The sequence below is a fragment of the Grampus griseus genome (assembly GCF_964374135.1).
Source record: "Grampus griseus genome assembly, chromosome: 21".
In the NCBI taxonomy this organism is placed as follows: domain Eukaryota; kingdom Metazoa; phylum Chordata; class Mammalia; order Artiodactyla; family Delphinidae; genus Grampus; species Grampus griseus.
Window position 1 is genome coordinate 13,544,823 of NC_139015.1, and position 14,211 is coordinate 13,559,033.

General features: G+C 35.4%; 1 protein-coding gene across 5 annotated transcripts; it reads left to right on the top strand.

Annotated features, from left to right (window-relative positions):
* The first annotated feature begins 36 nt into the window (after nt 1–36).
* Nucleotides 37–13,940, top strand: CFAP96 (cilia and flagella associated protein 96). 5 transcript variants are annotated; one of them, XM_082680424.1, is made up of 8 exons: nt 37–94; nt 2,303–2,490; nt 4,155–4,374; nt 6,185–6,322; nt 6,423–6,498; nt 8,091–8,270; nt 12,045–12,214; nt 13,775–13,940. In XM_082680424.1, exons 2-8 carry the CDS (start codon nt 2,391–2,393, stop codon nt 13,821–13,823), a joined length of 933 nt encoding a protein of 310 aa, XP_082536550.1. In that variant the 5' UTR covers nt 37–94; nt 2,303–2,390; the 3' UTR covers nt 13,824–13,940. The 5 variants fall into 5 exon arrangements, with proteins under 5 accessions (XP_082536550.1, XP_082536552.1, XP_082536554.1 ...); XM_082680426.1 differs by having other exon boundaries at nt 6,239–6,322; XM_082680425.1 differs by lacking the exon at nt 37–94 and adding an exon at nt 272–355.
* Nucleotides 13,941–14,211: the final 271 nt, after the last annotated feature.

Genomic DNA, 14,211 nt, shown 5'->3' on the forward strand with positions numbered 1-14,211 from the left:
TCCCAACATGCCCTGCAACGTACGTCACGGGGCGTACCAGCACGCCACATCTCGCGGATGGATAATGGGGCGGGAAGCAGAAGTCTCTATTTCGGTAAATTCTGTTGACTGCGTCATTCGTTTCCCGCAGACACTCTTAACGTCTTTCTTGATGCGGATTCGAACCCTCCACGTATCCTTCCGTAGGGTTAGTTCTTGGAATGGACTCTTCCGTAGCTGGGGTAACGCGCCACAATAAACCCTGAGGCGAGCGGAGCGTGCGGAGCAGCCTCGTAGCGACGTCCGGGGCGGGAAGCGCTCTTGCGGGGTTGGCTCCTGACCTTCTCAGAGGTGACTTGGTCCTCGCAGACGTCAGGTGTTGTCCTTTAGATACCTACATACTCTGAACCTCCGTTTCCCTAATGAGACATCATTTTCCTCATCACCTCAGCCAGTTTTCTGCCTCTCCTTCACACCCCATCCTCCTCCCCACACCCCCACCCCCACCCCCGGCTCTTTATCCCTACCTTTCGAAGGGAACTTGCACTGTTCCACTGTGTTATATTTAATTATGTCTTGTTTACTAGAGTGTAAGCTCCCTACGGGCAGGACCTATGCCTTTTAAAATCTCAGTTTTCCTAACTTCTACCAGCGAACCCTACTCAGAGGAGGGGTTTGCAAAACGTTAAATAAATGAATGAGTGGTTCTGTAAATGCTGCTCAGGAAGAGTTAAGTAGTGGAAAAATTCAAGGCAATAACTCCTTCCCTCCTTTTCTTATCTCCCCCTCCTTTTCGTTCCCTTTCCTTTCTTTCCTCTGTGGATCACTTTGTCGTGTGCCAAACACTGGTAAGGAAGTACCAGACTAACACCACGGTTCCTGCCTTCCCGGAGTCCCCAGTTTAGTGGGGGAAAACAGCTGTTAATTAAAGGATCCCTACACGGTGAATGTAAAATAGCCCACTAGATAACCATGATGAGGGCTTGGAAAGAGAAATGCATGGCGCTATGTTAGAAGTGAGGAATGAGCTAAACAGTCAGAAGGATCGGTATTAATTGGGCAACAAAAGGGGTCAGGGCAGTGAAATACCTGCCTAAAGTGAAACAGCATGTGTTAGGGTCCTGTGGTTGGAGAGAGCTGGACTTGAGAACTGAAAGAAGACAATTAGAGCTCGGGTGCCAGGGAGGGGGCCTTCCACTGGTGACAAATGAGGGTGATAGTGGCCTTGTGAGCCATTTAAAGGATTTGAGCCCCCTGTAGCAACACAAGAAGCCTTTGAGGTTGGGCAGTGAAGATGGAGCTTTGAAATATGAAACAAATCGAATCAGCACACTCCAGCTAACTGACTTTTAGTTTTAAAGCATACCTGATCAGAGGAAGAGGTGGGATGTGGGGGAGGGAAGGATGAGCCACAGTTTGAAATAGGCAATCCTGTTTAGTGTCGCTGAAACAGCTTGCTCTAAATTCAAGGCAAAAGTTTCTTACCTTGGATTAAAAGCTGGGAAGCATAAGCCAATGTTTGTTTTGTTTACTAATGTACGTCCAGTGCCTAGATCTAGTTGGTGCTTCAAAAATATTACAGTGAAATGGAAGCCAGTATTCTTAGCTCTTTGGTCTTACTTTTTAGAATATGTCTAATTAAAAAAAAATCCAAATAAGTAGTTGCATATTTAGAGTGATATTTCAAAAGAAAACTCATAGTTGTAGTATCTGAATTCATTGTGGATTTTTGTTTGCTGTTCTTTGTTTTTATGTTGCCTAGACAGTTGTCCTCTCTTCCCAACCCCTTTGTGAACTAATTTCACCAGGTGGCACATTTCTTATATACAGTTAAACTTGAAAGAATTCAAGAACTATAGGGTAATACCTATGTGTGTGGTGCATTCTGAAAAAGTAAGTTATAATTTTTAATACAAGGGACAATGCAATATGTTTACATAAAATGATTTAAACTGAAAATGACTGCCTTACGTAATTAAGATCTTTGAACTTCTCAAAAGAAGGATGTTGTTTACGCAGTATTTATACCACACTGTACAGTAATAATTTTATTATCTACGACAGATGAATGGCAGTGCAACAGATACACATTTCTTTGTAATTTGTGGATACTTCACCTGGACAGTCAAGGGGAGGGTTTGTGGTGATAATTTTGAATCCCCATTATTCCCCCTCAGCCCCACAAAGTAGATTCTTTCCCCACATGGTTTGAGACTGTTGTTTTATGATGTAACGATATGCATGTTAACTCTCAGACTGCAAGTAACTTGGACTGAAATTTAGTAAACACCTTTTCCCTAAACTTTTCCCCTGTATTTTTCAGTGTAGAGTAGGATTTTGCTATAGAAGAAGTAGCCCTCAGCGACCCATTGAAGTTACCTATATTGAGCACACCACCACAAGAAGCAACCATGCCTGTGGAAGGAGGGAAAACAGATATGGAGAGGATTGGGCTCTTCAGTGAGATGGGATATGTTACTGTTGGTGATAAATATGTGCCACAATTTAATCGTAAGTATATTTGGTTTCCTTTACAGCCTAAGAGTGATGTTTTCTGTATAAAATTTTGGCTTTAACGTTTGTTAAATGATATTTTTTAATAGTCTATATTTTATGGTCTTAATTTTATAAGAGCAGGAAGCTCATTTTATTGGGCTACCCTACCTTCATATATTCTCCTCATAGGTAATTTTATTTCTTTCCAAGGTGCATGGCAGTTTTCTCCCAGAATATTTTGTTTTTAGCTTTTTTTGTTCCCTTAGATGGGACACTCTGCTATGTAGACAGCATTAACATTTGCATCTGAAAAGGCCATCCATGATCACTTTCTTGAAAAATGAAATGCTAAATGAATAGCTGAGGGATTTTTAGAAGAGTCATAAATAAAACAATAAGAAAGAATACACTGATATGAAACATCTCCAAGATACACTATTCTGTACCTTGCCTTTTTATTTAATAATGTATGTGGTATGCTAAACATTGAAAATGGAAAAGGATAAATATGAAAATATTTACTGGAACATGCCTAAACATTCTCTGGAAAACAAAATTACTATCATGGGTGCCTGTGGGAAAGGAACTGGGTGACGGAATGTGGAAGGAAAATTTATTGTAAAAATATTTATACTATTGAATTTGGAACCATGTGAATATATTATCATTTCAAAAACCTAAGTTAAAGAAAAATCAGTGATACAAATTCACATTTAGATAACCAATTGAATTAATGGTTATTTGCACTTCAAAAAATTCTTTCACATTATGGAAGGACTTTACAAGTTGAGTTCTCCTAGATGCAAATTACAAAAGAAGTTTTAAATATTCATAAAACCAGCCTTTTAAAAATTATTGGGCTACTAGTACTTCACTGTATACCACAATTTATTTATCTGTTCCCCTGTTGATGGACATTTGAGTTGTTTGTGGTTTTTTTTGTTTTTTTTGCGGTACGCAGGCCTCTCACTGTTGTGGCCTCTCCCGTTGCGGAGCACAGGCTCCGGATGCACAGGCCCAGTGGTCATGGCTCACGGGCCCAGCCGCTCCGCGGCATGTGGGATCCTCCCGGGCTGGGGCACGAACCTGCATCCCCTGCATCGGCAGGCAGACTCAACCACTGCGCCATCAAGGAAACCCTGTTTGTGGTTTTTGATTGTTATGAATAAAGCTGCTGTGAACATTCTTGTTTACATCTTTTAGTGGATATAGGCACTCATGTGTCTAGAGTATATACCCAGGAGGGGAATTGTTTCAGTTTGAGTATGAAATACCCTTTCCCTCCAACCTAAAAATACACACTGACACACACACACACACACACACACACACGCTTATTGACATCTGACACAAATAGTTTCCTAGCATATTCTTACACAGTGTTCCGTAGTGTATAGATGGGGAAGCATTGGATTCAGTGACCTAAGGTGTCTTCCAGCTCTCAGATTCAGAGTTTAACAGGACCTCAATCTAATTATTAAAATGTTTTAATGGAATCCTCTTAGTTCTTATTGTCAGTATAGCCTTTGACACAGACCTTTCAGTAAATGTTTTGAAATAGTGTTTAAGAGCTCAAAACTCACTGGTCCAAATCACATTTTGAAACTTTTCAGTCATTTTTCATGTCCTTTAATTACTAGTGAGCTCAAAATTGTGATATTCCTAATTTATTTTTAAAGGACCGTTTAATGAAGCTGCAAGCAAAAATAGACAGATGCTACCTGGGGGATCCAAAGAGATGTCAAATCTCCAGGCAGGTTATTTTGATCCCCATTTTGTAAGGATTTTTGAAGGTGAAGGCTACGTAAACCTGAATCAAGTGAGGAGACGGCATATGATGGAAGAAGCCAAAAAAAATCTAGGCAAAGCGTTCCTTCCTAGTGATGGAGATAAGAAGCCGTAAGTATTTGGGGAAAAGTCTTAAATATTGATATATCTCCTGCATATCTCTCTCTCCTCCATCCTAAATTAAGTTTTGGTTTTTCCGTAGGACTTACTTATGTATGATTCATTTTTTAAAATATGATTCTTAGGTTAAGTTTGTCTTAGATGAAGACAATTATATTGGATGATTTAGGTTGACAGGTAATTTTGATTAAGTAGATTCTCATTATCACATTAAATTTTTGGTTATCTCTGTCACTATTCTCTATCAGTTTATACTAATGAAGTCAACTAAATAATGAAAATAAGTTTAGTTGAAAACCTTGCAATAGTCAGATTAGGAAGAAAATTGCCTTGGGTCATCATGTCTGTGCCCTTGATTATTTTATCTGCTTTTTAAAACTTTAAGAAAAGTGTAAATACAAAATGTGAAATTAGGAGAAATCTTTTTTGGATAAAGAGGATAATTTATCAAAGATACGTTATTTAAAAATCATGCATGAAAATACATGTATGGGGTTTAACAATATTTAAGTTGTGAAAATTGTCAACGTGAGATTCTTTTTTTCTTTAACCTTTAAATACTTAAGATCATGTAGTCTATGTGATATCATATAATATAGCTGAGCTTTATAATATGATGTTAATTCACACTCAATAACGTTGACTCTCAATCTAGAGTTTATGACAGACGAGGATTGGTTGAAAAATAATTTGGGGCTTATTTATGGTTTTGAGATTAGTAAAGCTGCGGTCTTCAAAGTTAAATTATTACGTTTTTGTTAAGAGTGGAGAATGTCTTCTGTTATTATAGTTTATCTTTTTCCACCTTTTCACACTTTTGAGAGGTTTGAATTATTTATTTTTAAACTTACTTTATTTATTTATTTTTGGCTGTGTTAGGTCTTTGTTGCTGCGCACAGGCTTTCTCTAGTTGTGGTGAGAGGGGGCTAGTCTTCACTGCGGTGCGCGGGCTTCTCATTGCGGTGGCTTCTCATTGTGGAGCGCGTGCTCTAGGCGTGTGGGCTTCAGTAGTTGTGGCACGTGGGCTCAGTAGTTGTGGCATGTGAGCTTCAGTAGTTGTGGCACGTGGGCTTCAGTAGTTGTGGCTCGCGGGCTCTAGAGCGCAGGCTCAGTAGCTGTGGTGCACAGGCTTAGTTGCTCTGCGTCATGTGGGATCTTTCCGGACCAGGGCTTGAACCTGTGTCCCCTGCATTGGCAGGAGGATTCTTAACCACTGCGCCAGGAGGGAAGCCCCTATTTATTTTTATTATTACTACTTTTTCTTGGGTTTCTTTGTTTTCTTCTTAGATATAAATTCAGATGTGCATTTTTTGGGTCACTACTTCACTTCTTTTTCATGTAATATATGTATTTTATCCTTTAAATAACTGTTTTGTATTTTTTAGCCTCTCCCACCCTCTGGAACTTATATAATATTGTAAATCAACTATACTTAAATAAAAAATAAATAATTAAAAAAAAACAAAGATTCTGTTTGTTGTTATAGTTAACTGAATTAATGTAAACTCTTCTACTTCTAACTTCCTAGAGATTATCAAGTTTTGTTTATGTAGAGCATTTAAAATAGGCATAAAAATTAAAAATATTATCTCAAAATCTGTGACTTTGAAAAATAGGGCAAATTAGATTACAAAATAAGAAAAAAAATTTTTTTCTTACCAAAGTTAGGCAAGTCAGTTCCATTGCATATATTTTGCTCCCCTTTTAATAATATTTTATAAATTATGGTAAAATATGTATAACACAAAATTTGCTATTTTAACTTGCTCCTTTTTGTTCTTGTGGTTAAACTGTATTTAAGATGTGGATTAGGAAGTTACTATGGAACAATAGGTAGACCAGTCCCATTTTTCAGTGCACAATCAAAACCCAAAGAAAAATATGAGCCACCTGGAAAGAATTTGTACACAAACCCAGGAAAGAAAGGAACTGGATATGGGTAAGATTTTTTTAATACTTTTGCATCATTTGTTTGGAATTAAAAAAAAATTTAATTTCTGAACCCTGAAGTCATCATCATTATTGTTTTCCTTCTTTAGCTATGCAAATGTTACCATAGGTAAACAGTTTTCCCACTCTGCTGATTTCTATGATGCAGCAAAACTAAATGACAAGGTAAAAGAATCTATTTTAACTTTTTCCAACCTTTCTCTTATTTAGTTGACTTAGAGAATTCACTTGTGATCTAATTAGGGTTTGTTTCATTTTATCTATTTGTATTACTTGGGCAATGGCAGATTGATGTTTATGAATTGTGATAATTTTACCTTTCTGATATTAGATTCCCAGAATGAGCTTTAACCCCTGCTATAGTTTACCACGTCTATCCTGTATCTCTCCAAACCAGCTGTGAGACTTCTGTTAAGTTGGCCTGATCAACTATGCTCTATTTTGGTTAGAAGAGTCCTAAAAGTATCCTGGTCCTTAGCCGTGTTCCCACCACACCCTAATATATTGTGCCTAAAAAAGTAGTGGTAGTGGGCTTCCCTGGTGGCGCAGTGGTTGAGAATCTGCCTGCTAATGCAGGGGACATGGGTTCGAGCCCTGGTCTGGGAGGATCCCACATGCCGCGGAGCAACTAGGCCTGTGAGCGACAACTACTGAGCCTGCGCGTCTGGAGCCTGTGCTCCGCAACAAGAGAGGCCGCGACGGTGAGAGGCCTGCGCACCGCGTTGAAGAGTGGCCCCCACTTGCCACAACTAGAGAAAGCCCTCGCACAGAAACGAAGACCCAGCACAGCCAAAAAATAAATTAATTAATTTAAAAAAATATCCTTACAATGGAGATATTATTAAAAAAAAAAAGTAGTGGTAGTACTTTTGGGCTGATCAGGCCATTATGGTGAATGAATGGGATGGAGGAGTGATGGGGAGAAGGGAGGAAGTGGAGAGTAGAGAATGAAAACCTACAGAAGAGAAAGTGAAAGGACGGGAGAAAACGACTCACTTTATTACATGGCAGAAATAAAAACTGAGATGTACTGGCATAAGCCTCTTACACTCACTTTCTACAATATTTGACTTACAGTGAAGCATATTCACATTTGTGGATACTTTTCTCTCTTTAGAGTTTTTACTTTTAGAACTTATTATTTATAAGTCAGAAATTTTATGTCCCTGGATTTCCTAAAATAATATTGTAATATAAAAATGTTGTAATGTAGAAAGTAAGTATTCCTTATTTTTAGAAGTAAAAGCTGACATTCTTTTGAAGACCTATCATATGCCAGGTACTTTGAACCCATAATCTCATTTAATCTTTAGAAGAGCATTAAGGGTGGGGGGAATAGTATCATCATTATTTACACTTAAAGAAAATGTGACACTAAAAAAGTAATTTTCCCAGTGTCCCTGAGAAATGCTAAAAAGCAGGAAGGAGTTAGGGTTTGAACTAGAGACTGACTTTTTTTTACTGCCTTATATCACCCAGATGGTTGATATAGATTTGTTCAAGTGATAAATAAATCTCTATACATCAAATAAATTTATATCCAAAATGAACAGTCATAGCTGTGCTTGTTCACAAGTAAGCATATCTTTTGTATCATAAAAATAGAACATAACAAAGGAATGTTTCAAAAAAGTGAACCCAGCGGTATATATTAAAAAATCTACATATTTATATTAAAATTTAAAGGTATATTAACTCTACATTACTTCCAGTTTGAGTAATTTTTGCTATATAATTTCAAACTCTTTAATTTACAGAAAGAGAATGAAGAACACCATCGTTTACTTAAAGGGACACCTTTCAAATTAAATCTTTACCCAAGGGAATATTTTGATACCAATCCTTATTTGTTTGAGAAACCTTTACCACCAATTAAAAAAGCAGAGAAGAAAGAAGCACTTGCACACCCTTTTAAGCCCTCTTCTCCTGGTAAAAAGGTAAGTTAAAAATTTTAGAATGAAAAAATATTAAGCATTATAAAGAAACGTTGCCTCTTGCTGTCATTTTATTACCCATGTAAATAATAAACTTGTTTATAATCATGCCATGAATCATGAAACTCGTTTTTATGAAATTATGAAAAGTCATAAAACTGGATAGCATAGGGCTTCCCGGGTGGCACAGTGGTTGAGAGTCCACCTGCTGACGCAGGAGACACGGGTTCGTGCCCCGGTCCGGGAGGATCCCACATGCCGCAGAGCGGCTGGGTCCGTGAGCCATGGCCGCTGAGCCTGTGTGTCCAGCGCCTGTGCTCCGTAGCATAGGAAATAATGAAGCTCTTATAATGAAATAATTATTAACCATTTCATAACCATTTCAAAAGTATTTTACTTTACAATGAATTTTCTAAGTGCCTCTCTAGATTTAGGTATAGTTTTTCTCAAAAGCATAAAAAGTCAGATCATCTTTAGTTTTTGAAGTGGTGATTAAAATGAACTGTCTCCCTTCTGCTGAGGTTTACAACAAGTGTGAATAGAAATGAAAATGCTTCTAACAGTAAACCTTAGTTTATGCTTTTGTTTACCTTCTGTGAATTGCTTGTTAATTTTCCTTGCGAATGTTCTATTGGGACATTTGTCGTTTTGATACTGATTTGTAAGATCTTTTCATATATTAAGGATATTGTTTTATCATTTGTGTTGAAAATAATTTTTCTAGTCTGGTGAATCTTTGACTTTGGTTATAGTATTTTGTGCTATTCAGAAATTTAATAATTTGATGTAGTCAAATTTATCAGTCCTTTGTGCTGAGTTTATGTCATTCTCAGAATGATTTTCCTTCCCAGCAGTATTAGAAAAATATGCATTCCTGATTTCTTTTACTGAAATGTATTTTGATGTAAAGAGCAAGGTAATGATCCAGCTTTTACCTTTTTCAAAATTCAGTTTTAAGGGCAGAAGGAAGCTTTGTGGGGAGGACACGTTCTGTGCCTTGACTGTTGTTGTGGTTTCAAGCGTGTATACATCTGTCAAAGCTCATAGAATTGTAAACTTAAAATGGGTGCAGTTTATTATACTTAAATTAGATTTATGTAAAACTGATTTTGAAAAAATTCAGTTGTTCCTGATCTCACCGATAGGATAATTAGCACCCCTGCTTTGAAATGCCACCCTTATCAAATCAAAATTCCCAGTTTTTAGGTATTTTTTTTCTGAATTTTCATGTAATTTGATTGATGTTTATTTCTACCAGTACCAAACTACTTTTAATTATTTTTGCATTTTAATATTGGGTGGGTCTAGTCTCTTCTTACTCTTTAAAAAAGTTGTATGGCTGTTTTCCAATATTTATTATTTAGAACTTTGGAATTATTTTGTAAAGTGCTGTGGAAAAAAAGACCTTTGGTATTTTGCTCTAAAATTAAATCTTTAGATTTTTGCTTGTATTAGCATATTTATATTTTGAATCTTCTGATCTAGAATTAAGATACTTACAAAAACCTTTGTCTTGTAGATTTTAATATTTTACTTCACGTAGATTTATCTATCTTATATTTATTCCTACTTATTTTAAGGTCCTGGTCAATGCTTTTTTCTCCCATCAATCCTCTTATATTATTTGTTCTTATTAAAACATCTGATTTTTTAAAATAACTGGCCACTTAATTAAAGTTTCTTATGTTCTAATGGGTATTCTGTTGATTCTCTTTGGATCTTTAGATATATGATTATATATCTGCAAATAATTTTGGTCCTGCCTTTCTAATATTTATCTCTCTTATGTCATGCTCATTCCAATATTTGGATATGTAATGGAGATCGTGGGAATTCCTCCAGTGTTCATTTTTATAGATGCCAAAAATAAGAATAAATCAAGAATGTATGTAGAATTATACTGAATGTTTTGGTGTAATCTGTTTAGACCATCTTTTTTTCCTCCATTGACTTGTTATGAGTAACAGTAATAGATTTCTTGGAATGATGCCCACTTGACTGTGTTGTATTAATCTTTAAGTGTAACACTGTGTTTTATTTTGTTAATATTAAGTATTTTCACATCAAAAATTTTAAGGGTTGTGACTGTCTGTACTTTTATTTTTATATGCCTTGTTCTATTTTGGTATAAGTAGATGCTAGCATCTTAAAACAATCGGGAGATTTCCTTCTTTTTCTATGTTCTGTGAGAGTTTAATAGCACCAGAAATATCTGTTCCTTGAAAGCTTGAAAGAATTCTCATAGGAAATGTTCTGGGCTTAATTTCTTGCATGATGCCCATCTGTTTTCCATAGGTGGTCTCTCTCTTTTTGAGTCACTTTTGACAATATTTTCTTTGAAAATCATTCATTTCATTCAGATTTTCAAATTTATTAACATAGAGGTGTACAAAAATACTATCTTACAGTTTTTGATATTCCATATATGTACAGGTTTCTTCCACCCATTTCTCAATCTTAATTATAATATAGACTTACCTATTTATTTTTTAAGTATCATCTAGTGGGTTGGTTTATTTACCATATATATTTTTACATTTTCAATTCATCTGTTTTGCTTTTACATTAATTAATTAATTAATTTTATTTTCTTAAGATTCCTTATTATTTGTTGCTCTTAAAAATAATCCATGTGTCTCTATCTGGAAAACTTGAAAAATTACAACCATATCTTTCAAACAAATCAAGTTTTCATGTATATCTGACTTAGACACTGTAAGAGAAAGGATGCCTAATTAAATGGGTTATTGTGATTGTATAGAGTTTTCTTGGTGACCATATATAATATAATGATAAAAATCCTGTTAGTAAGTCAGTTTAAAAGGTCAAAGCAAATGTTTGTTTGTTTTGTGTATAGCTCAAAAAATATTTTGATTGACTTCTCTTAATAGATTACAAGAAAAGTACAGTATATGGTACAGTATCCATGGGGAATTGGTTTCAGGACTCCCCCCGCCACTCTCAGGATACCAAAATTTGAGGATGCTCAGGTCCCTTATATAAAATGGCATAGTATTTGCATGTAACCTTTGTACATCCTCCTGTATACTTTAAATCATCTTTAGATCACTTATAATATCTAATACAATGTAAATGCTATGTAAAGCACATGTCAAGTTCAAGTTTTTCTCTTTGGAACTTTCTGGAGTTCTTTTTCTTTAAATATTTTCGATCTGAGGTTGGTTGAATCTGAGGATGCAGAACTTGTGGATACGGAGGACTGACTGTGGATTACATTTTCCTCTCTCTTTTTCTATGTGCTCTTCCTTTATTTTTATCAAAAAAAAAGTTTTTATTTCTAGTATCTTCCCCATCATTTACTGACATTTAGTGAACTCATGTCGTGCCAGGCTCCCTGTTGGACAAACCTTACCCTTGGCCTCTTCTGGTTCTGAGGCCTAACTCCTTTCTCTATCAGAATACATGTGACCTAGGTCTCATTCCCTCAGTAATGGGCTCACCTCCTATGTAGATGATAGCCTGATCTGATAAATTCTCACTAAAATATTAACTGTTGGCAACAGTTTAGAATATTACCTTCTTATAAATATTTGCATTTTAATAGAGAACTTTTGGAATTATAGTGTCTTAACCCCATAGAATTGGTGGTAGGGAGACGCTTTGGTGATATTTGAATTAAACAGTATAGACAATTTTCTTTAAATGTAAAACCAAACTCCATGTACAGTACACAAATATGTATGAACTTCTTCAAATCTAATTTTGTTAGAAGCATTTTTACAAAACCACATTAAATTGTCTCATTTTTATTTGTAGGCTGGTGGAATGAAGGCAGGAACATTTGATTCTTACCCTTCACATTCTGCTGACCCTTACGGGGTTAAATTGACAAGCCATATTTCCAGCAAAGGTGCTAAGGTTTTCCATCCACCAGGTGGACCAAAAAGCAGACCAACTGAAAGTATAATGACTTTGAATGTCAAAAGGTAGTAATGTTACATTTAGCCCATAAACCAGACAAATTATTTTCAGCTTTTAGATTTCTTCAAAATAATATCTTTTATTTATACATACTTTAAAAAATGACAAATTTGGGTGACTTTAGAAATCTCAGCTTCTTTCTTATACCTGCCCTCCCCCGTAGAAGTTCTTTCCCATCTTCTGAAATTCCCAATTCAAAAAGCTTAATTTATCTGTACCAAACTACTCTGTTCATAACTTTTAAAGCAAATCTATATAGCACCTTATTTCGAGTCATTTGAGACTTTAGATATATAGAGTTCAGTTAGCAGTACATGTTAACATTGTCTGTTTCTCAGTCTTTTGACCCTTGTTAAATTATTATCTCTCTGTGGGCCCCAGGCTCTCAGTAATTGTGTAGAATCCTAATGACACTTATTCTGTTCTTAACTTTCAAATAGCCTATGAAAGCAGGAAATATTCCGATTAATTAAAAATGCTTCGAGGAAAAGTATATATATATTATTAATGTATCATGGAACTTCAATTTTACCTAGATTTTGAGCACTCTCAAAACTGAAAAGAAGTTCTTACAAGTTCAGAGTGTAATTTAGAATGGAACAATCCATCATTCTTTTGATGTGTGTGCAAGATCATAAATAACTGAAGAATTCATTTGATTACCTTTCCACCTATTCATTGGAAAACTTTTAATGCCAATTTAACTAACTTACATATTTCTAACTTCAGTGTAATCATACAATGGATTAGGTAAAGGACATCAAATTCACATTCTTTCCTTTTGTAAAAACAGTAGTACATCTTGATCACTTGCGGACAGTGATTGTAATACCAACATGATTATTATATCACAAAAGACCTGCCCTTCATTATTTATGTAATTTGACTGTTGTCTGTAGGAATAATATTCTTTACAGGCTAGTTGGTAGACAGTCGGTCTGGGAAACAAAGGTATGAAGCCTTTTTTCCATGTGTTTGGACCTTTATCCTTTGGCAAGTTACCTATCAGTACTCTGGCCAACTTTAGTTATACAATAGAACTGACAGTAAGATTGGAATTTTCCTCACAACACTGACCCTCAAATAGATGGAATTTTTTTGGTGCAGGGTGGTTTCAGGTTTTCTGGCTATCCAGAGGACAGATCCAAGAAAGCTCTATGATGCCCTAGCATATATGTTTAGAGCACAGTAAAGAAAAAAGTCGCTGATTGTTCTTTTGGAAAATCAGCAGTTTATCTTTTGTTGAGTAATTTTGAGTTTATTCAATCCCTCTTTTTTTTACATGATCACAAATATTATCCTAAATCAAGTTTTAGCTTCTTTTATCCTAATTTAAAAACTAATAAACCTTTGGGCAATAGCATTTAAAATTGGTATCATAAACCAGTTATTCCCTCTTAAATTACATTTTAAAAGTATATCTGACATATAAAGTGAAGCTTTTTATTTGGTGAGAAAATTTGGGTTTGGATTGGTAATTTTTATTGCAAAATGTTTTTACAAGAATAAACAGATGTATTACCTGCACCTATAAAATTAAATGTGCATTTATTTTTCAATTTTAGGGCACTAAATATGAAGAACTACAAGACTGCTTCAGTACAGTCCTATTAGCATCTGGAAGACAAGTAGCCTTATAAGTCCTGACTACCAAAAATTCATTATCAAGTGCTCATCACTTGAAAAAATATAAGATATTGTGGAACAAATAGCTCAAGCATTTAAAAGAAATTTAGGGCTGTGACTCTAATACTCTTCCATCTTTTAGTACTATTACATAATAAATAGTATTTGTTAATAATTTAACATGTGCTTGCTGATCTGTGTTTAGATCTGTGTTTCTGAGGAGATGTTTAGGAATGTTTAGAAATGTTATAAAATCTTGAAGTGTAGTCTGTCATTTGAAATATTTTGCTCCTAACGTTAAAAAATTGCAGGGTTGGAGGGTAGGGGTGGAAATGGGGGCTGGAGGGGTAGAACATGCACAGTGAATTCTTAATTT